Source organism: Asterias rubens, chromosome 5, assembly GCF_902459465.1.
Source record: "Asterias rubens chromosome 5, eAstRub1.3, whole genome shotgun sequence".
Lineage (NCBI taxonomy): Eukaryota > Metazoa > Echinodermata > Asteroidea > Forcipulatida > Asteriidae > Asterias > Asterias rubens.
In genome coordinates this window covers 8,151,579-8,176,672 of record NC_047066.1, presented here as the reverse complement: position 1 = coordinate 8,176,672, position 25,094 = coordinate 8,151,579, and the positions used below count along the sequence as shown (strand labels likewise).

The 25,094-nt window shown below is 38.0% G+C and overlaps 1 protein-coding gene across 1 annotated transcript; it reads right to left on the bottom strand.

The window, feature by feature from the left end:
- Positions 1–1,073: 1,073 nt before the first annotated feature.
- LOC117290134 (syntaxin-like) lies at positions 1,074–24,728 on the bottom strand. The gene is made up of 7 exons (XM_033771388.1): positions 24,660–24,728; positions 23,923–23,996; positions 21,271–21,379; positions 20,548–20,621; positions 19,563–19,700; positions 18,634–18,744; positions 1,074–3,044 (listed from the first exon to the last, which is right to left on the bottom strand). Exons 1-7 carry the CDS (start codon positions 24,706–24,708, stop codon positions 2,967–2,969), a joined length of 633 nt encoding a protein of 210 aa, XP_033627279.1. The 5' UTR covers positions 24,709–24,728; the 3' UTR covers positions 1,074–2,966.
- Between the last annotated feature and the right edge of the window lie 366 nt (positions 24,729–25,094).

The following is a 25,094-nucleotide window of genomic DNA, read 5'->3' as shown; positions in this document are numbered from 1 at the left end:
CACAGTAAGGTAGAATGGAAATATCAATACAAAATAATTAGTCTACAAACTGTCATCAACTCACATGAATTATGCTTCCCGACTGGGACTAGACAAAAATCCTTAAGTAATATTTTTGCTGGCATACAATTGGGTTACGCATGATGGAATAGATGTTTAAAAAAAGTTGTGAAAAATTACAAGTCACATTAAAATGGTGAAAATTGCTACTGAATTCAGTAACCTTCCAGGGGAAAATTTGTCAACATCCAAAAAATCCTATGACATATTCTAAGAAAAATGGGTCTGTACATTTTTTGTACGGGATGTTTTGGTTCAGTGGTGACTTTTGATGATATTCTATCAAAACAGCCTTGAAGTTGACATTTAGACGGAGGAAAAATTCCTCCTTGAAAATGTTAAGACCCATTAGTTGTTGACATCCAATGACGTCAGGTTGCAAACGTCACACTGAAAAAAGGTAAGGAAAGAACAAAAACATCACCGTGCAAAATTGTAAAGACCCGCTTTTCTCAGAATGTAGTCGGATATTTTTAATGTTGACAAAATTTGCACCGGAAGGGTATTGAATTTCATGGCAATTTGCACCATTTTAAAGTGAGGTTAGCGGCTTTTCAATTTTCCCCACTCATACAAGGACTCTATCTACTAGAAAATGAGTACACCATCAAATTGAAGTAGACATTTCCCTTCCTCTTTAACTCTTTCATTGCCAAGGTCGTACATGTACGGATCAATTTTATGTATTCCCAAAGTGCCATACATGGATAATCTTTCTTATGTACTCAAGAAGAGTCATCAATCATACATGTACGACCCATAATATTCATGTTATCATGAGAGGGCATTAAGACTCAAGATATACTATTGGCTTTGGGATGTAATGTACCAAGGCAACAGAAACCTGCAAGATACTTTTTCTAATATTGAATTTTGAAAAAAGTTAAACAAGCTGCCGTCGATTTCACCAAACTCTTCCTAACTTAGGACTAATCTTAGGACTTAACACAAGTCCCAACCCTGCACTGTAGCATGCAGACCTTAAGATTAATCCTAAGTTAGGACGAGTTACTCGTCCTAACTCGAGATAAGACGAGTCCTAACTCTTTGTGAAATCGACCCCTGGGCCTTTTAGGTTCAAAACGCAAAGCAACAGTGGTTGTAAAAGAGTTTACACAAGGAAGAAATTTTGATTAAATGTATCACTCAAGAGGCAATCATTAGGAAATACCACTGGCTACTACTGGAATTCAGGTGATTTGAAAAAAATAATTGAAAAATACATTACATAATAAATAGTAAATAGGTATTTTATATAGCATCCTGACAGTGACAGGTAATTTATATCAGGCGATAAAAAATATATATACAAGAAAACACTGTTGGGTAGAGTATGTATGGTTTTTTTCTGCCGGTAATAACAGGCCACTTTCCAACATTTGTTCTTCTGATTTAAGGGCGAAATATTTGTTTTCTTTTGGATTAGATTAGTTTGACAAACCTGAGCCCTTTCAACTACTTTACACAGAAATGTTATTAAAGAAAAAAACCTAATAGCAAACTGCTTCATTGTCTCGAGTTTTGGCGCCATTTTGTGGCGTCAAAGATGTTATGCTACAAAAAGGTGGATTTATAAAAGGAAAAACCTTACAACTTTTAGGAATATCTGTGTGAATCATTATATTCTACTTTTAAAACATCTTTCCCACCATTTCCATTTCTGACAAATGTTTTTTTGTTGTTGCCCAAAGCACCCAATCTAATGTTTTGTGTAAGCAGAAATATTGTTTTTAGTTTGGGTTTGAATAAAGAACAATTGACTGACTGAGGTCGGGACTTTAATGAATGGCCTTCGGATTAACATACCGGCCCTCTACCAACTCAGCTATCCATCCCTAATATTAGATATCTCCCTATTAGTCAATATCTTTGTTCGGGGGAGGTGGCAGTCAGAAGCCATGTAACCTTTAGCTGTCGAGTGACCAGGGACACCCCCAGGTTTACGATACAACCTAATATCCATATTAAAAACAATATGGGTGCGGAAATGCAACCAGAATTTTCTTTCCCAATGAAATGGCTTTCAAGATGTGCAAAGTGGCAGAAAGTGCAAAATGCCATGAAACTGTTTTGCAGAAATAGTTGCTTAAGGATGATAGAAAAATACGGCAGAAACAGATTATCAGCTGAACAAATTATGTGTACTATTTGTACTATATGTGATGAAAATTTGCCAATGTGTGTGTAAACTACATTTCTGTGATAAGCAATTTTGTTGCGCTTACCAAAGTTTTGGCACATGTTTCTACTAAGGAAGATATCTCTAAGAGCAAATTTTGACGCCAGGGCTAAAATATGGAATTGCGCCCTGGAACACTTCTACACTTGACAACCTGACAAGAGTTAACAACCATAGGCGTAATGCCCTAAGCTATGAAATACTCTTACACCTTTTTGCTTACTGTTAAGCAGCTCTATGAAATTGGGTCCTGGTACATGTAATTGCACTGCGTGCTATACAATGGGTCAATAGGCCATTTTTCGAAAACTACAGCTTCAGCTTCGGCTCTGACTCTGATGGTCTGTCAGTTATTTCTGCGATGCTGCAAACAGGCAGAAGAAGCCTAAGCCGTAGGAGAAGCCTAAGCCATAGGGGAAGCCTAAGCCATAGGTGAAGCCTAAGTCATTGGAGAAGCCTAAAGCCTGGTGCATACTTCCTTGCGAATGCGAACGCGAATCGAATTCTGAAGTCACAGCTCCGTTTTTGCAGCGAATGTTTCGCAGGAGTTGAGCACAAGTCAACTGATGATGCGAATTATGCATTGTGAATTTGTTATGTCAAAATTGGCTTCGGATTTGCATTCACAGGAAGTATGAACCGGGCTTAAAAGTCCTAGGCGAAGCTGAAGCCATAGTTTTGAAAAGGGCTGTAGTAACATGAAAGGAGATTTATGGAAAGCGCCCTCTTAAGTTAGCGTTGATAATAGAACAATGACGAGAATGATTACTAAGACTGCTACACAAATGCCGATGCAAATCATTTTCTGCAGGAACAAAGAAAAATGGAGACAAGCAAAGCAAACAATTACAACAACAAAACGGGAAACAACATGGTTATTTTTTTTTAGTAAGAATATGTTGGTGAACAATTTCACAGTATGTGGAAAAAGCATAGCAGTGTTAGTGTAGCAATATGATTTATCAGTTCAAATGATGAATTAAAAAAAACAAAAAAAAACAAAAACTGGTTGTGCTGATTCTGTTTAACTTCTCAACAAAACAGATCAAAAGAAATCCACAGAGATAAAATAATTCAACAAGATTGAAAATTAGGTACAAAGCAGCTCTGAAGAGAAGTGTATAGCGCCCTCTTATGTTTCACAAAGAGAATGGAGAGTTCATACTCACAAAGCTAACCGTACAAAAGGCTGTCAAAAGTTGTAAACATTTTCATGGTCATACAAAGGGTAAGATTGGGGTGTGGGGGCAGCAGGGATATATAACAAAGTGTTTCTTAATGTTTCTACACTAGAATAAAAGCTGGAAAAACACAATTAAAACAAATACATAATAGTAAATGAACATTATTACATTCATGCACACAGAAGAACATCATTGATAAAAACATAACAAACTTTTGTGTGAAGGGAATCTTTCAGTGTTCTCTGTGTGAATGACCTCAACCACCTTGAAAAACTCTGACAAAACCAAACTAACCCAGTGTCACATTCAGAGCGTAACATCAACATGCAGTGTCAATCATGCAACCCCCTTCCTTAAAGCCATTGGACCCTTTCGGTAAACAGTGTTGTCCAAGTCCCACACTTCGTGTATTACAACTTATATATAAAACAACAAACCTGTGAAAATTTAGGCTCAATCGGTCATCGGAGTCAAGAGAAAATAACGGGAAAACCCACTCTTGTTTCCGCGCGTTTCGCTGTGTCATGACACGTGTTTAAATTAAATCCGTAATTCTCGCTAACGAGAATTTATATTGTTTTACCGTTTTCTCAAAAAGTAAAGCATTTCATGGACTAATATTACCTTTGTAAATCCTGTAAATTATTTGTAAATCTGTGAACTTTTTTTGTTTTTTTCTGTACCGAAAGGGTCCAATGGCTTTAAAGACAGTGGACACTATTGGTAATTACTCAATATAATTAGTAGCCTTGGTAACGATTAATGGGGAGAGGTTGATAGTAGAAAACATTGTGGGAAACGGCTCCACCTGAAAAGACGTAGTTTTCGAGAGAGAAGTAGTTTTCCAAAAATTTGACTTTGAGACCTCAGAATTAGATTTTGAGGTCTCGAAATCAAGCATCTGAAAGCACACAGCTTCGTGTGACAATTTTGTTTATGAATAAAAGCAAAAATATAAATCAATAAGGCATTAAACATGACGATATTAATTGAAATACATTTTAATGATGTAGTAACACAACAACTGAAATGGATTTAAGTACAGTACTTTTATTTTTTATTTCAGAGAAATTGTTCCACAAATACAGCTACATACTCTGGGAACTGACTGCGCAAATCTGTCAATAATGTTTTTTTTTTTTCAATCTAGTTTCTACTTTACAAGAAGATTTTTTTTAAATTAGATTATTTAATGAGTTTGTTTCTCACTAAACTATGGTAAAGTTTTGCGCCAATATACAAATACTATACAGTAATATTGACTAAGTTATTCATGAATATTAATAACCCAGAGAAAGAGAAACAAATATGGGAAAACAAAACTTTTTAAAAATCTGTCAAAAGAATCAAACAGTCTTAAAAAAAAAAACGGGCTGCAAAGTAAGGCGACAATAAGGATACTAAAACTCAATGTAAGATACAGATTAGCCAGTAAGAAAACTTCTAAAAGAAAATGTATGTCTTCAATACGGGACAATAAACTCAAAATAAAAAGAGAAGAATATAAAAGAGTTCAATGATAATACTTTCTCGTTAACAACTGGAAGCAGACCTGGTACACAGTGGCAATGGAGGCGGTTGCCTCCATGCCCCCTGGCCATTGCCTTGGTGCCCCTTGAAATGTTCTAGTACATCTTACCTCACAGAGGTGCCCTTTTAATACTGAGAAAAAAAACCACCACGCCCCAACCTCGTCCCAAGGGTGTGTCGAGCGCAGTGTTGGTCAAGCGGTTACAAGGTTGACCGCTCTCTCACCCTGGTATTGGATCATTTGCATATCCAAAATTTTTGGATACGCATGCAAATTAAAATAGTCTGGCTACTTTTTAAAATTCACATCTTCGTCATAATCTCGTAGTACGGTACCAGATTTCATAGCTTGTTTGTACATTGTCGGTTGCCGGTGGCTGGCTGTACCTATGAATATGGAACATATTCTAATATTGTAAAGTCCTTGTCCAATCAGGGTCCAAGTAAGGAGTTTCCATCCCAGGGTTTACTATTGTAAACATGGTTGAAAATAAAGTAAACAATGGGGACGAGGTTGACCACGCCCTTACAAAAATGTAGAATCAAGATTGGAATTGCTTTAGTTTAGTTTGTATAAGATTTAGTTTGTTTCTTTTGTTTGTGTCTTTTGTTTTTCCTTCTTCAATGGTTGATCACCAGTTAGCTTAGATCTTTTACATGAAGGGATAGAAGCGACGGTCACACAGCCGATGTGGCCGCCCGCATGAATTCACTCAGCGTATACGCAGTGTTCAATTTATACGCATGATTGCAAACAGCACCCTCAGTTGGTTATTCAGTTACCTAAGTAATTTTTTTATTTAAAAACCCCAAATAATGTTTTTTAAATAATCAAATGCTCAATCTTGTTTAATTTCCTCTTTAAGGAGTGTTAGCAAATGTACGCTTTGTAGCTCAAACTGAATGTCGTACATGCATATCTTGATTTTTTTCTCTTGACAAAATCTTTAAAAAAAAAAATTTTAATTTTTAAGTTTAAACCCAAGTTCCATCCATCATCTTCATTTCTCTCCAAATAAGTACTAAACAAAAATTTAAAATAATTGCATAATTAAAAAAAAAAAAAGAGGAAAAAAAGACGAACGAAAAAAGAATGAAAGATGACACAGATGAAAAAAAAGATAATCACACAACCTTGTAAAAACATACAAGGAGAGAGTCAGAAAACTGCGTATGATAAAAAAGACTATTTTAAAACAAAAACCAAAATCTACAAATCTAATTTTTCTTCATCAACAGATTAATATGATGACAGTTTCATGGCAAAAAAATTAACAGTAGAGGAAAATTTGTTCTTAAATTATTACAAGATATACAATGTACCAGTATTTTGTACTATATTTAAAAATGAGCCTAAGTTAAACTTCAGATCTCTCTCTAAATTGACTAGAAATTCAAAACGTAACTGCGGTAACATCTAGTATGTAAAAAGGTTGAATATATATAAATATTAATGATTACTGTATATTAACATTTATCTGTTTATCGAATAATATATACATGTACATGTGTTTAACTCATCATGCAACCATGCTAGGATAAAAAACATTCTCCGCTCTTAAAACACTGAATAAACCTCCATTTGTTACAATTTATTCTATGATGATAAAGCACACCCTCGGGGCCAAACTTGATGGGGCCGCTTAGCAGAGAATATTGCTGAAGAGATTCGCTAAGCAGGGAACCAACCACAGACAACTTACATAGCATTTTGGTTACCCTGTGCTTCATAGATTTGCGCGCTAAACACTCTTTGAAATTCAGGTCAGAAACTTATCCCTGATAGTGTGCTTATCGCGGAATTCTGCGCTTGCTGCGAGATTCTGCGCTTACCGCTCATCATAGCATTCAATGCTTCCAGGTAGCCTCTGACAGAAGTGAGTCTGCGAAGTGAGTGAGCGAAGTGAGTGCGCGCTAAGCAAGCCATGAAATTGGGACATCATTTTCATGTATTTGACTAAACAATCTCACTAAACAGAAACAGATTACCAGCCAAATGTTAATGTTCTATGTATATCACTTGCAACTGGTTCACTGATTCTGTTCAAAGCAATGATCTCTGCTTAACGGCTCTTTCAAATACCGCCCTGATTCGATAGGGTAGGGGTGTCGTAAAGCACTAAATGCCAAGTTAAGCTGTGTCCATCAAGTAACATTGCAACTACAAGAATTTAAGGGTGGACATTTACCCCTTAAAAGGTTTAAAAATACAAATCTGATTCTTACTGAGGCCGCATCAGAATAGGCGGCTACAGCTACGGCTACGACTGTTGCCAAGTGTGTTGTCCCATACTTTAACGCATGACGACGCAGAAATCTAGCCGTAGCCATAGCTGCCATCTTGGGCACAGCCTTAATCTTACAGGAGTGTCTCCAAGCTCTAGGGATAAAGCCTACTCGGAAAGTGAACAGTGGATTTACAATATCAAGTTTTCTTTTTCCACTATTAAGAAATGTTTTTGGTTCGCTTTGTTTCAACTCACCACGCACACATATTCTTGTTAAAAAAGGCTAAAGGATGCACCATGGATACAGCCAAATGCCAACTGCTAAAGTTTAAACGATGAAGGTTCTAAAAACTTTCTTTTGTTTTATTCCTGCAACAACGTTGCATCGTGCCTTAAAATTCAACCACACCAAGCAAACCTTTTTCTCTCTATACTAAACAAGTCTTTCTCAATACGTTGATGAAACAAAAATCTATCCTTTTATCAGAAATAACAGTCAGTTTATATTATCTTTATTCAATTACTTGGCATTGGATAGCGTATTATTTGCCTCTATTCCAAGTAAAAGGTATACGACTGCACAAGAACGTTTTCACCAAAGTCTTAAAGGAAGAATCCGCCACCACCCTTTTTTGGCAGCTGAGGTTTACTCAAATCCATAAGTTTAATACATCATAAAACAAACCTGTGATGTTACATCACAACTAGCCGCACAAAAAAGGGTTTTGATGTCGAAACCGCAACAACTTTATGGAGGATCTTGAAAGAACTGTAAATGTAATCATTCGTCCATATGATTGGAACTTTCCCCCAACTTTTTAGCTGGTGACTCTTAAGCAAAAAACAACTATTTATATTAAGTGGAAACCAGATGTTATCGATTCCCTTTAGAAAAAACCCCAATCATTTAACGTTTGTACCAGTACTTCATAAGTTATGGCAGCTTTAAAAAAAGATGTAAGTAAGACTTCTCAAGAAGCATACCCAAGCCTACATCTGTATGGACTGTAAAAGCCCTAGGAGTAGGTGGCAACATCCTCTGGAAAAAAAAATTGTAGCCCACACCTTGAAGTGGCCTTCAGGCCTTGTGTGTCAGGCGACTTGCAAAAAAAAAAAAAAAATCTGTACCGTTGATTATTTCATAGAGCATGCAAACATTTGAGTACTAAAAGATTTGGAATGCAACATGGCAGCGTACAAACCGGGTAACCTTTGTTCACTTTATTCTGAGCGTGTGTGTGCGCCAACCTCGTTCACAAGGGTGATCAATCACGCAAATTTTCCCCCAGCATACCGTGACAGCTCATAAACCCCAGAATTGGGTAATTTTAATATACAAATAAACGGCACAATTTAATATGACCTGTGGTAGATCCACTCCATGGGCACCCTAAAATATGGTAGCCCGCAAATCAGAGAATAAGTCATAGAGTAATTGATCCCTTCTCATTCTTCTTTGATTTGTGACATGTCGATTTGTAAAAAGTTATCGTGACCGTGTAATAATATACAAATATTGACTGCTTCGAGTGCTATGGTTAAAACTATGACTCCCGATGTGATCCCCGGAGCGTTCTATTTTCCCGAGGAGCAGCCGAGGGAAAATGGAACAGTCTGAGGATCACCGAGGGAATCAGAGTTTCAACCATAGCACGAGTTAAAGCAGTCAATATTTGTTTTATAACACCCCAACATACTATTTATCATCCTCGTACAGGTAACGTTCGTACACGCATTTCAGATACACAAATGTACAACTGATTGGGTTTGAGGTGGGTAAAAAGATGTCTGGGTACTGCTCGCCTTGTGATAGTCATCGGACTATCACACGGCAAACAATGCACTATCACACGGCCGCCGTTTCTAGTAAAACTAAGACGTATCATGTGACGCGCCCTAAACCAATGAAAAGGCAGAATATTTGTAAGGGGTGTTATAACATGATTTATATGAAATGAAACCCTGTCATCAGAATACTTGCATTTTGACACATGCGTACTTGGCGCTTGCACGTGCGTACAAAGTCCCCTGCAACATAACCATTAAACACTTCAAATAATTTTTATTAAAACAACTGCGACAAAACATAAAAGAAGCCCATTTTGATTGCACACATATGAAGCGAAGAAAAAGAGCCATTCTTGATTTAAAAAAAAAACCTTTACATCTTACTGACATTTCACTGACAAAAAAATAATTGTCCCGAAAAATTGCATAAAGAGGACAACGAATGTAATAGTTTTTATCGCGCTCTAAATATCAGCTATATAGATAGATTTACAGTGGTTATCTCATGACTACAAATATTTTGAGTATATAGGTTGCACTAACATAATGTTAGTTTTGTTTTTTAAGTTACTTAGAATGTAGTAAATATTACAACTATATTTACTAATTACAGTCGTCATAATTCAGTAAACCAACACTTACTTTTGATATCATACAAATCTGAAGCCGAAATACACAAAAAACAGAAAGGATACCTTTCTAAAATATGTTTAACAATTCCAACATTAAAATTATGCCAATATAAAAAAATAACAATAATTCTAAGAATTCACTGGTAGAAAGAAGAAGGAAAAAAAGAAGACACTCTAGAGTTGACTATCCTGTTAAAAGGAAAGTGCTACAGCCATACCTGCACTCCCACAAAATGTTGGCGTAAAATGGTTGGGTTTTAAGAAAACTGGGTAAATCTATGGTGCTGTCCAGATCTACGTCAGTAACCCAAACTTGCCCAGTATGTCTGCTGCCACCTAGTGTCGCAGAGTCTGCGCTTGGAACCTACCATAACTGGACTAAACCAATCAAGCGTGATAGCTCAACTGCTCAAAGGAAGTCCAAAATCCAAACACTGACACGGGAAAGAATTTGAGACATAGACGTACTACTTTCTGTTGCACCTGGGCTTGGCCTTCCTCTCCTATCAAAAGTGTTCCATAGACTTTAAGATTTTCCGATGGAAGTGCCCTTTGCAAAACGAAAATGGCCTTGCCCTCTCAAAGATGAAATTCCTGGCCTGATTGTTTTTGCTATAATTAGGGGCTAATATGCAAGACTCGTTGTTGAAACTTAGAACAGTTGGCCATTTACAGGAGCTATACAGGCAATTGCACAGCATCACTCTTTTCCAGCATAAACTAAAAACGCACTTGTTCATGCTCACTTCCCCAACAATTCGAGAATACTTGAACTCATAGAGTTATATATAAGAACTAGAAGGCGCACTGGTGATGCTTCTTGCACAAACGTGACAGGACTGCAAGGAGACAAGCGTGCCCCATTCTGTACGCCCGTTGTATATAACTTGTGTTTATTGAACGCTACACGGTGCAGTTTTGTCAACTTACAAAATGGTCGCACAAACACACGCTATTATTATTTTTATCAATAGAAATGTCACAAACCTCAACAACAGGATAGTCAACTTAGAGTATACTTAACAACATAGACTGCTACTATTAAAAACTGATATAGTTCCTCCCGAAATCGGGAGTTATTTCTCACCTAATCAAAAAACTCCTACAAGTTGAAGCTTCACACACCAATGGAATGATACTCGAATTGATAGTAGTTTTGTTTTAAATATTATACAGTTACACTTTGATGCTCCTCACTATATCTTTTGTACTATTATTAATGGTATAATATATTTTATTTCTGTTTTTATAAATAGCTATTTTGCTGCTATTGTGCAGTGTTGGCGGGGTCTATTGAACAGTGCGTTGATGGATTCTGGGAAGGGGGATCAAAGCGGGAAAAAACCTCCTGGTTTGAGAAAAATGTATGGGGCTGCAGAATCGTCATGAAAACTCATCATGAAAACTGACTGTCACGGGTCCTTAAATGCACTGAACACATAGGGTACATACACCATAGAAAAAGAGTCTCTAGCAACAAGAAGACACCACCAAGGTATTTGGTATTCATCTTATGAACTCTGCTGTTCTGATTCGGAGAAATGGTAAATAAAACTGCTATTTGAGAGTGTCACGGGCCAAAAACTCATTGCCGTCCTGCAAAGCAGTCTTGTCTTCTGATACAATCTAGTAGTGTTCAAATTTGTCGTTCAATTTGTTCAAACTTAACTGACAACAAATTTACAGGAACGCAACCAATAAATCTGTTACATGAGTTTTCCTTTTTGAGGGTAAAGCTGTCTCTACAAACGCCAACCTAAAAAAACCATTGAAAAACCCTTCATCTGCTAAACGATACAAGCGTCTTGATGAAATGTTTGTATTTGTGTGTTATGCCTTCATGCCACTCCCCACACTTACTAGCGTGAATATATATACTCTTCTGCTAGCTTTCAAAAGACAGCGTGCGTTCAGCACGTGGCGGCTTTAGTTTTAGGTTTTACATGGATGCAGCAACATTGACAAGGGAGGTCTTACTCTGTTAGAGATTCTAGTCCTATGGTACAAACCAACACTGCACAAAAAATGCACAATTCAGATCCTCATACTTCATCCTCGAGATCCATTCTTTTTTGTTTTTCCGTTCCTCAAACCTGCAATCTAATAAAGTTCCTCTGTCTATACTTGAAACTTTCGAGAGAGAGAAAAAAAACACCCCCGAATCCACATTATATTCACAATCTGTACTATTCTATATAAACTGATTAACCCAACTAAAAAAGAAAAACAGAAACAAAATTCTTATATCGATTTATCTTACACAACTTTCATCCTTTACTGAATGACATTTTCTTTTCCCAAGTCTACAATCCCACACTTCAACAACAACCCTTAATACATTCAAGGGTTCTTTGTTTCCCCCTTCAAAATAATTGAATAATCGCCTCTCTTGGAGCACACTGTGGTAAGCCACGTACAAGCCAGCCGACCGTTCCAGTATGAGACGATTTTAGTTTTTTTTTTTCGAGCGGTGTAGATGTTTTGGTCCGGACAAGATGGAATTATAAGAGAAGTGGTAAGATGGAAAGCGCCCACGTGTGGTAGGAAGTGGTATCACGACGGGGCCACTGTCGTGATTATGACTATGACCAACACCGTCAACAGGACCCCACAGCACACCATGATACATATCTTTTTCTGTAGCGATGAATGCAAGAGGGGTGAGTGAGTGCAGGAGGAGGAGTGCAGGAGGAGGAATGCAGGAGGTGCAATGTGAGGGGGTGGTGCACAGCAAGTGGGAGGAGCATGTGTGGGAGAGGTGGGTTATAAAGGGTATAAATGAACATAGGAGTGGGAAGTAACAGAAAGGTTGACAATAAAGAGGAGCATAAAACAAATAGGAGGAGCATAAACACAGAGGGAGGAACATACACACAAAGAGGAGGAGCATAAACACATAGGGAGGAACATACACACAAAGAGGAGCATGAACACATAGGGAGGAACAAACACACAAAGAGGAGTAGCATAAACACATAGGGAGGAACATACACACAAAGAGGAGGAGCATAAACACATAGGGAGGAACATACACACACAGAGGAGGAGCATAAACACATAGGGAGGAACATACACACAAAGAGGAGGAGCATAAATATAAAGGGGAGGAGCATAAAACAAATAGGAGGAGCATAAACAAAGAGGGATGAACATACACACAGAGGAGGAGCATAAACACAGGGAGGAACATACACACACAGAGGAGCATAAACACATAGGGAGGAACATACACACAAAGAGGAGGAGCATAAACACATAGGGAGGAACATACACACAAAGAGGAGGAGCATAAACACATAGGGAGGAACATACACACAAAGAGGAGGAGCATAAACACAGAGGGAGGAACATACACACAAAGAGGAGGAGCATAAACAAAGAGGAAGGAACATACACACAAAGAGGAGGAGCATAAACACAGAGGTAGGAACATACACACAAATAGGAGGAGCATAAACACAGGGAGGAACATACACACAAAGAGGAGGAGCATAAACACAGAGGTAGGAACATACACACAAATAGGAGGAGCATAAACACAGGGAGGAACATACACACAAAGAGGAGCATAAATATAAAGGGGAGGAGCATAAAACAAATAGGAGGAGCATAAACAAAGAGGAAGGAACATACACACAAAGAGGAGGAGCATAAACAAAGAGGAAGGAACATACACACAAAGAGGAGGAGCATAAACAAAGAGGAAGGAACATACACACAAATAGGAGGAGCACAAACACAGAGGGAGGAACATACACACAAAGAGGAGGAGCATAAACACAGGGAGGAACATACACACAAAGAGGAGGAGCATAAACAAAGAGGAAGGAACATACACACAAAGAGGAGGAGCATAAATATAAAGGGGAGGAGCACAAAACAAATAGGAGGAGCATAAACAAAGAGGAGGAAAAACACAATAGGAGGATGTGAGAGGCCATGAAATGGAAGGAAAAGATGATCACAGTAAAAGGGGTAGAAGGTGAAGGTAAATTTGTAAGGAGATAACACACATGGGGGAAATAAAGGAGAAACAGAAGTGCATTTAGAAGGGGAGGGGCGAGATGGAGAGGGTATTCAGAACAGATGATTGGCAGCAAGGGGTGGGGGCAGCAGATGGGTTGATTAATAACACAACAACACAGCATCAAATGTGTCACGATGGATAAGTGAACAAGTAAACAATCAAAGTGTATTGAGAAAGATCACAAAGTTAATCAAACGTGGGGGAACAAGTGCAGCGTAAAACAAAAATTAATCAAATAAAATTTAGCAAAAGGGTCGGGGAAGCAAGGGTATAAAGAGAGAGAGAGAGATGAAAAGAGAAAAATTACCATGTTAATAAGCATATTATGATTCAACCATGTTTGCCATATCAATGATTTCAAGCAATTATTGTCTAATGGGTTATTCCGTGAAAATAAATTGTAGCTCTGCGAAATTGGCACTTTGTTTTGTTAATGTAGTCGAGAGATGATTATCAGGTCTAATGTTATGGTCAGACAGTAGGAGGGTCGACTGTGTACTGAGTGGATACATTCACCTGCCAAACCATATCGTATTGCAGGCTGACATAGTTCATCATTCAAAACAACAGAGAGTCATATATAATGGCAAGACAGTAGGAGGGTTGACTGTGCACTGTGTAATGCATTCACAACACCATATCATTGCAAGCTGACATAATTTATCATTCAAAAACACAGTGAAATATATTGAACGGTCAGAGAGTAGGAGGGTTGACTGTGTACTGTGTCGATGTATTCACCACACCATATCATTACAAGCTGACATAGTTTACCCTTCAAAAACCACATGTTGAATAGTCAGACAGTAGGAGGGTTGACTGTGTGCTGTGGTGTAGATGCATTATTTACCCCCCACCCCCATATCATTGCAAGCTGACTAAGTCTATCATTCAAAACCACAGTGAATCACATTGAATGGTTAGACAGTAGGAGGGTTGACTGTGTGCTGTGGTGTAGATGTATTATTCACCCCACCATATCATTGCAAGCTGACTTTTTTAGTCTATCATTCAAAACCACAGTGAATCACATTAAATGGTCAGACAGTAGGAGGGTTGACTGTGTGCTGTGGTGTAGATGCATTATTCACCCCCACCATATCATTGCAAGCTGCCTTTTTTAGTCTATCATTCAAAACCACAGTGAATCACATTAAATGGTCAGACAGTAGGAGGGTTGACTGTGTGCTGTGGTGTAGATGCATTATTCACCCCACCATATCATTGCAAGCTGACTTTTTCAGTATATCATTCAAAACCACAGTGAATCACATTAAATGGTCAGACAGTAGGAGGGTTGACTGTGTGCTGTGGTGTAGATGCCTTATTCACCCCCACCATATCATTGCAAGCTGACTTTTTTAGTCTATCATTCAAAACCACAGTGAATCACATTAAATGGTCAGACAGTAGGAGGGTTGACTGTGTGCTGTGGTGTAGATGCATTATTCACCCCCACCATATCATTGCAAGCTGACTTTTTTAGTCTATCATTCAAAACCACAGTGAATCACATTAAATGGTCAGACAGTAGGAGGGTTGACTGTGTGCTGTGGTGTAGATGCATTATTCACCCCACCATATCATTGCAAGCTGACTTTTTCAGTATATCATTCAAAACCACAGTGAATCACATTAAATGGTCAGACAGTAGGAGGGTTGACTGTGTGCTGTGGTGTAGATGCCTTATTCACCCCCACCATATCATTGCAAGCTGACTTTTTTAGTCTATCATTCAAAACCACAGTGAATCACATTAAATGGTCAGACAGTAGGAGGGTTGACTGTGTGCTGTGGTGTAGATGCATTATTCACCCCCACCATATTATTGCAAGCTGACTTTTTTAGTCTATCATTCAAAACCACAGTGAATCACATTGAAAGGTCAGACAGTAGGAGGACAAAGGTGAAAATGAATGCATAAAAACATACAGGTGTCTCTTGTCTATGGCAGAGAGAAGATAGCATTGATGACTATACATGTAACCAGATGTTACAACCATCGCTATTAAATGAAAAGGTATTATGTAGAAAGATTAAATGAAATTTTGATTGATGAGAGTCTGAAGGATGACAATGGCATTGGCTCCAAACGTAATCAGAAATTGTATTTAATATATAACTGTATCCAGATATTTTTTTGATCGTATTAAAAGAGAGATGCGGGGAAAATTTAAATTTACAAATTCCAAAAGGTAAAACATTTCTTCTCGTTGCTTTGAATTGATGATACCCAAGCCTACTTCTGTATGGACTGTAAAAGGGGTAACCCTGTTTCAGCCCTATAGGAGTAGGTGGCAACGGCCTCTGGAAAAAAATGGTTGTAGCCCACACCTTGAAGTGGCATTCAGGCCTTGTGTGTCTGGCGACTTGCATAAAAAAAACCACTCCTAACCAATCAGGATCATCCCCTGCAATTTTTGATTGACAGATAAACTACACTTTGATATCAGTACACTATGATATCACGTGGTGAATGCAGACACAGTACACATTCAACCCTCTCACTATCTGACCATTTATTATCTTCTACACTGGTTTTGAATGATACACTATGACAGTCTGCAATATGACATCGTGTAGTGAATGCATCTCCTCAGTACACAGTCAACCCTCTTATTGTCCGACCATTCAATACCATCCACTGTGGTTTTGAAGGATGGATAAACTATGCCAGCCTGCAGCATGATCTCACAATGCGGTGAATGCATCTACCCAGTACACAGTCAACCCTCCTACTGTCTCACCATTCATATCATTCACTGGTGGTTTAGAATGACAGATAAACTATGCCAGCATGCAATAATGACATTACCTGGACGATGCACCCACCAAGTGTGCATAGATAGTTCTGTGCATAGCTGCACAAGCACACACCACCCATGCAGTTTAATGATTTCAAAAAATGGTCGGTACACTCAATGGAAAATGGTACCAACAGTATGACGGTTAATATTCCATGAAAGATAATATCAAACTGGAAAAAGTCAAGCACAGAGAATCTTTAAAAAAAAAAAAATCAAAAATCAAAACCAATCTTTACAACACTACACGAAATTCACAACAAAAATCAACAAAAAGAAATTTGTATCTTTTTATACCAGATTTACTAACTAGCCACATACTCCACAAAATAGAAATAAACCACAGCATTTCACTTGAATACTGGAAAGAATTTATACCACAGTCCTCAATTCGTGTCTCTGTGTTACTATCTTATTTTTCAAAGAACACTCTAAATAATGACAGATGATAAAATATTATTTAGGGACATTTTAGAAAATTAGGTCCAAGTTTTAGTGTTCATCAAAATGTCTCAGAAGCTGGTTTTCACTATCCTCAAACCCTCCGAACCTTTCAAAATCCAACTGCCGGTTTTATTTGATTCTGTTAGACTGGGTACTGATCAGGGAACCGACATGCTTTGTGTGGGATCAGGCATACCACCATAATCAACCATTTGGGTGTTGAGTTAATGAGTGGTGTTGGACTTAAGGACTGCACTAGTAAACTGATCATGCTTTACATGGGATCAGCCATACTGCCATGATAAATGGTTAATGCAGGTTAGCCTGAAATGGTAAGTACATTAAACAGCAATCACATGCAAACAGTCAACGTGCAAAATATTTAAGCCAAGATGTCCAAAATCTTGCTGCATGTCACTGGCGTCGAGGTCTCACTCACTGTCCGCACATATCTCTAAATCAGGAATGGGAACTTTAACTGACGACGGAGCTGTTCAAGAAACTTGCCTCTCCTGAAATTTGGTCCTCTTACAAGAAAAGTTGGAACATAAATGTGGAACTAAACATTTCTTTCGTTATCAACTTTCGTCAATGAAGCTGGAAGGATGTCCTCTGCTTATGTATGTCTTCTGCATTGCAGTAGCATCTTGACAACCATCTTGACAATTACATTGAGTACGGATCACAAAAAATAAAACCAAAACAAAACACCAACAGAATAATGGATAGATCCTCTTGCAAACACATCATGCGACTTCCCAGATTGCTTTTATTCTGGTAATTAAGTTTGTTTTAATCAGTGTTGTTTACTGTTGCTTTTGTGGAGAGGGAATCTAGGTACACATTAAGGATAGTTTCCTTTGGAGGGAGCCTTTTCCAAACCGCGGCTTCGACTCCGGAGCCAAAGCCGAGGTTCGAATAAATGTCCATTTGGCTCACAAGTGAAAAAATCTAGTTTTGTTTTTACAACACTAGCTATTATGTCAACATGTGAAAATTGAAAAAATTTCAATTCAGGTCATGACCTTTACTTTGACCTTTTGGGATGAGTGGAAATAGATGATGGTATCTTGCGCCCATTTGTGGCCGCTGTGGGTGCCATTTGTGGCTGCAATTTTCTCTGAAAGAATACACACAGATGATGTACACCATAGCTTCTTGACGCCCCCTCCCCTAAAACAACAACAAACAACAACAACAACAAACCCAATACTGAAGTAAAGCATGATGTCATTTTGCAAAAGTGTTGATCCAGCAAATAACCAGTGGTTATGCAAATACATATCCACAACCATTGGTTCCCGTCAGGTCCAACATACTTTGCAATCAGTAAAGATCTCAACAACTTGCCGTATATGGCAAAGATCTCAACAAGTTGCCGTGTATGGCGCCCATTTAGACTACATTACTACACTTACACATATTAACAACTGATCAAATAAAAAAATACGATCACACGCTTTAACCACAATTACAATTTCCATCATAAATCACAGTTCAGATAAAATAAAACACATCAAAGAATACTAAAATAAAAATGGTACCAAATTAACAAATACATACACAAAAGTTCAAAGGTCAACCTGCAAAAAAATCAAACATTCCACAATAGCAACAGAACAAGTCTGGTACCCATAGCCAATATCCATACAGTAACATTGACTGACACATGCAGCATAATTGGGGACAGTCTTAACCTGGTACCTGTAAGTCACATGGCTATTGGTAATGAAGGAACAAAGAGATAAATAGCTTACCCGTCTAGCTTTACTCTGGTACTTGACAGCTTTTTTAGTGTCCATTTTGGCTGTTTCTACGTAGTCCACTGACTGTTCTACGTTGAACTCAATCCTGTCAATCATTTCTCCCTATAGGAAATCAAAAATATTTAAAAACTAAAACCGTTAAAACACTCTGATCAAAGGTGTTGAAGTAACTTTCTTTCCACTTAACTGAAAATATAGTTGTTTCACAAAGGGTTGGATGCAGTCAGGGGTTTTTTTTTGTGGCTGTACTCAATAAATGTTTTGGTCACATTGGCCAGTGATGAACCACTGGCTAATTCACCCCAGGCCTTCAGCTTTTCATAACTACCGGGCTAGTAGACTGTGCGTTTTACTCCCCCCCCCCCCCCAGTAAATTTCAGTAGCCTAGATTTTAAACTTGTATTGTCATAACAGAACTTGTCTTGATATATATTCTACTGCCGCGGAGTACATTTCTGCCAATTTGTCTTTGCTAAGAAACTAGTTTGTGCTAGTTTAAAATTTGGCTTTCTATAAAAAAAAAAATTACAAAAAATTCAATTCAGTGACACTCGTAGCACTTGTACATTATTACCCCTGGTCACTGGGCCATTTATTTCATTCCATAAACCATCTCACAGCTCCCTGGGGAGTATATAGCCTGTGCTGTCAATTATGTAGAGAACTAAGCTAAATCAATCACAAGAACCATCTCTGTACCCATTTTACCCCTTGGGTGAAGAGAAGCCTTTAGAGTTAAGTGTCTTGCTCAAAGACACAAGTGTCATGAGCAGGATTCGAACCGACACCCTGTTGACTTAGCCACCAGAACTTGAATTTGATGCTCTTAATTACTCGGCCATGACTCCCTGCATTAAGGCCAAAAAAAAATAACTACTGAGAAAAAAAACCCCAATGCTTCCTTGCTATATCTGTCATACCTGACTTTCAACCAGCATGGCCATATCCATAAACATATCGTGTAGTTCTCGAATGCTGTTCTCCAATTTGATAATATCGTTGTGTCTTGCTTCTATATCACGCAACGTCTGTTTGGCCTGTTGCGTATCCATTATTATCTAAGAAAAGAAAGTTCATTTACAAAATGAGAGCTCAAAGTTTAAGAAAATCTACTAGACTGTGCACGTCTCAGCATATTCAAACATCTTGAGGGAGCACAATGCTCCCATTCGCATTGCTGTAATGCAAAAGGAAACTTTGACGGGTCCCAAAATTTGAATGCGCGCGAAACTTGCACAGTCTATTAACTCTCTGATGTTTGTGTAAGCAAAACTTCACATTAAAATTTTATATTGACTAGCTAAAAAATTACATCAAGGAGTACTAACTAGTTCAGTATGCACCACATTCCACACCTCACAACGATAAAGTCTATGCCGCTTAGGATGACCTATACTTCAACACTTAATGCAGCTATCCAGACATAGCCACAATTTTTGATAAAGCCTTAGTTCTCATGATGAAATTTTGATAGCCACTAAACTACAAAACCAAACGACAAAATGGAGTCTCTGAGCTCAATTTTGATAGCCACTTAGCTAAATGGCGTCTCTGGGCTCATAACTACACTAGGAGATGAATTGATATTAACCTCCACCTGGGATGCATTCTGCTGTTGTTCCATCACTCCATTATTTTGCATGGATGGCGGGATTGGTGTATGTATTTAACAATATTGCGCCATTCGTTCAAAATAATGGAGCGCTGGAACAATAGCGATAGGTGGTCAAGCCGCATGATGCCCTCTTTGTACGCGCCATTCCTGGGATACGAATGGACCTCAGGATTCCTACCCACGAATGACTTGCACCTTGGGCATTATCCTACACAACAATTCTAATTAGAAGCCAGAAGAGGTCGTTGTGTTATGACAGATTTATTTATGCGTTTCTTTTTGTAGCTTACACCGGATGTGAATATCGCTGGGTTTCCGCTTTCCAACATGTCTTCTAACTCCTCATCAGTGGTTGATTTTCCAGCTGTTGATGGAAACAAAATCTTAACATTGAAATTTGAAAGACATTTTATATTATTTGAACAAACGGATTCAAATTAACATTGGGCAACTACTTTCGATTTCAAAGACCTACGTTGGTAAACTTGTGTGAACCAGTGAAAACTAACTAAAATGGAAGGAGACATTAGGGCTAGCATTAGGGGTAGATAACTCAGTTGGTAAAACGCTGGCACATTAATCTGGAGGTCACAAGTTCATGTCCTGCTCTAATCAATTTCTTTTTGTTTCGACCCAAAACTCTTTAAAATAAAATATGTCATATGTCACCTCTTAAAGCCATTGGACACTTTCGGTACAAAAAAAAGAAAAAAAGTTCACAGATTTACAAATAACTTACAGGGTTTACCGAAGGTAATGGTGAAAGACTTCTCTTGAAATATTGTTCCATGAAATGCTTTACTTTTTGAGAAAACATTAAAACAATATCAATTCTCGATATCGAGAATTACGGATTTATTTACAAGGGTCGGTTTTCCCGTTATTTTCTCCAGACTCCGATGACCGATTGAGCCTTAATTTTCACAGGTTGGTCATTTTATATAGAAGTTGTGATACACAAACTGTGGGCCTTGGACTATACTACAGTACTGTCTTAAGGGTACCATACTTACTAATTTCTAGCTGTCTCTGGATACGACCTTTACATCTCTCCCTGTAATCCGTTTGTGTGTTGTTATAATCTGTCATTACCTCAACAAACTTCCTGGAAAGCGTTGAATGCTGGGGGAACAAAAAATATCAAGCACAAGAATAAGATATGGAACGGTTTGCATGTGCAAACTTATGCAAAGAGTGTCTGTTAGTAGATTCGCAGGTTAATTAATAACAACATTAAAAGTTTTAATTGACTAATTCAAGAAGTTTTCTGTAAGGTCCCCCTTTCAAAGGCAGTGGACACTATTGGTAATTACTCAAAATAATTATTACCATAAAACCTTCTTTAGTAACGAGTAATGGGGAGAGGTTGATGGTATAAAACATTGTGAGAAACGGCTCCCTCTGAATTAATGTAGTTTCGAGAAAGAAATAATTTTCCACGAATTTGATTTTGAGACCTCAGAATTAGATTTTGAGGTCTCGAAATCAAGCATCTGAAAGCACACAACTTCGTGTCACAAGGGTGTTTTTTCTTTCATTATTATCTCGCTACTTCGACAACCAATTGAGCTCAAATTTTCACAGGTTTGTTATTTTATGCATATATTGAGATACACCCAAGTGCAGAAGACTGGTCTTTGACGATTACCGATAGTGTCCAGTGTCTTTAAAACTGGTTTGCAATTATTTTCAAGTTGAACAAAGAATTAACAGATTTTTTTTTTTTTGGGGGGGGGGGGGGTTCGGATCACTTACAAAATGGAAGGAATTTAAGTTATACTGAGTCACTTTGAGTGGAATTATGATGCACTCGGTGGCGGCAGACAAATCCATAGTTTACGTAGTTTGGGGCATATGCACATATCTGAGATCGGGTAAATCTGCTGCCACCTAGAGTCCCCGAAAATCTCTCACACTTATTTTTCATATCGATTATTATAATATCTAAAAAAATATTAGGGTTCACCCCAGGATTTATCGCTGAATTGGAAGGTCTTCAGGAATGTTTTTCTTGGTTTTGAAAGTACAACTGTGCAGTCTGGATCATTAAATATGGCTTTCTCTTTATTATTATTGTGAACAATTTGTTTTAATGTTGGGGTATCCACCAAATTGTGCGCGTATCGGCATGCAATTTGCGTGTATCAGCCTGATATGCTATACGCATGAAGAGAATCCTGATTATTGTTCTTCGACAAACTGCATCACAAAAAGTGTATTTTTTCCCCTTTTTTTGTCAGTCGTTTAATTTGTGTCAGCTCAATTCTCTCCCCATGTAATTGTTTGTCCTATGGCATGGTTGGAAGCAAATGATAACAAAGACATTCTGGCACACAAAACCTTCCAAACTGTTTGAGTTTCTTAAAGCTTTAAATTCAATTAAGCAAATTGCGAACGGATAATTTCTACGCTCACTTGTCAGTGTCCTCCCCTTTAATATTATAACACAGCCTTCAGAGGTAATCTCCCAACGCAGACCTACAAAAATCCCTTCAAAGAAGGCAGCAATTTGGACTCTTAAGCTTTAAGTCTGTGACACACATCTGTATTGTCAGTTTGCAAAGGGTACGTTGGACGAGCGATTGTTTGCGCTGTTGGCCTCTGACGATGAGCGCCGGCACGAAAGTACGGGTAATTGTATTACGGACCGAGTCTTTAAAGGTCATGAGTTTACCCTCTCTCCCTGTCGACCATTTTTTCTATCTTACTGCCTTAGTTTTTTCTTCTTATTGAATAAGTCTCAAGGAAGGTGTAAGTCTGTGGAATTCATCTGTTTTTGCGTGAATGGTGTCGAACATTGATTGTTATAATCACAATGCAGCCAAGTAGTCCAATCACTCCATTGATAAACCAGGTGCTTGGGTTTATATTTATCATTTTAAAGGGATGGCGAACAATTTGTTCTTCAAGGCAGATCTCTCTCATTCAATACTTGCGTTTTGTCACAATTACCCATGAAAATATGATTTGATAATACAGTTGATGAAGTGGCTTGTGTTAGTATATATGGTACACCTCATAATAAATTATTGTGTTAAATTGTCCGACAAGGTAATTTGAGCACGGGCATTTTTCATACAGAAGATCAATGAAGACAGGTATGGGGTTCATTTGCTATCATGACTATAGCAAGAAAACTTCAAAATTAAAAGTAAACTGCTAAACAAAAATCCTCCCCCAAAAAGGCTCCACATTTTCATGAATTTCTCGTCAAAATGTAATAAGATTAGAAGGATTGTATTTTGATAAGAGAAATCATTAGCTGAGTATCAACTGCTCACTTAAATAAAGACAAAAATGCAAAAACAAAAAAGATCCTGCATATAATTATTTCCAGATTCTTTTGTTGACTATTTCCTAGCCATCTCCTGTCAGCTGGCTCTCATTTTAATTGCCTCGTTATGTGAAAATTCTCCTCAATTTCTCTTTCTTTCTTTCTTGTTCTTTCTTTCTCTCACATTGGAGAGACAAAAAGAACAAGAGAGTTGGCGAAAAAGAAAAATCTTCTCTCTTTCTCGCTCTTTCTTTCTTTCACATCGGAGAGACAAAAAGAACGAGAGAGTTGGAGAAAAGAAAATTCTTCTCTCTTTCTCGTTGTTTCTTTCTCTCACATCTGAGAGACAAAAAAAGAACAAGAGAGTTGGCGAGAGACATCGGGAACTCACTTGGGTCTTTCTTATTCTGACATCCGCTGCATTCATTTTCGAACTCTCTTCTTGCTCAATACTTTGCTCCATAACTGTGGAGGGAAACAAAAGATAATTTAAAGTGTTTTTCCTCGCCGACAACGACGGTATGGCAGAGCTCCCTTGGGCAAGTCAAAGATTCATATCTATAAATTCAACTGAGGCCTTGAACCGTGGGGGGGGGGGGGGGGGGGGAGATTGTCCATCATTAAGGGCAACTCTATGACAGAGCAAGAAACACAACCCTCTATTTCTATACGGTAAGATGGTAGGATATGTGGTATTGTCATGTATGTACATTTTCTGTTTAAGTTACGGGTGGTTTTGATTCATTTCAAATCCTACTTTCTTTTCTTCCTAGCATAATTTGTTGACTTGTAAAAATGTCCAATGATTTTACTCCCAACATGCACAATTTTCAAATCCTACTTATTACTGAGCCTAACCTGAGGTTTTAAAAATGGAAAAAATAAAATACAAAAATACAAAAATGGACAGTCGTCTGACCGTACCTAGGTTTTCCTAAAATGCCTGGAATTTCATCTTTGGGAGGGCAATGCTATTTTCATTTTGCACAAGCACTTCCATTGGAAGATCCTTAAGTCTATAGGTAACTTTTGAAAGGGGCACCAAGGCCAAGACCAGGGGCAAAAGAGGCAATGGCCTCCATTGTCTCTGTCATATTCCAGGCCTGATGAAAGGCTCAAAACACTCACCCTTTAATTTCCCTCGAACTCTATTTGCCGTTTTCTTGATGTCGGCCATTAGTTGTTCCAAATCCTCCTTAACCTCTGCAAACAAAACAAAAACCAGACATTCGTATTAAAAAAAACAAAAAAACAAAATAAAAAAATAAGTACTAAGAGGCATTCCAGTTAAATTTTTCCCCTAGAGAAGATCAAATTCTGCTTTTTAAAGAAGGCAGAATGGACGTTTGTTCCTTTATTATTAGTTTGACAGCATGCAGATTTTTAACAAAGATGCTTTTGTGACACCAGATACAACCAAACTTGTAACCAAGGCCACAGTGTCCTGGCTGGAATGTAAGCGCAGAGTTAAAATGTGGGCAGCGCAATGAAATTGTGCCATAATGTCTCAATTTGAACGTTGAGTTTGTACAAATCACAATCTAATACATGTTTGTGTACGGG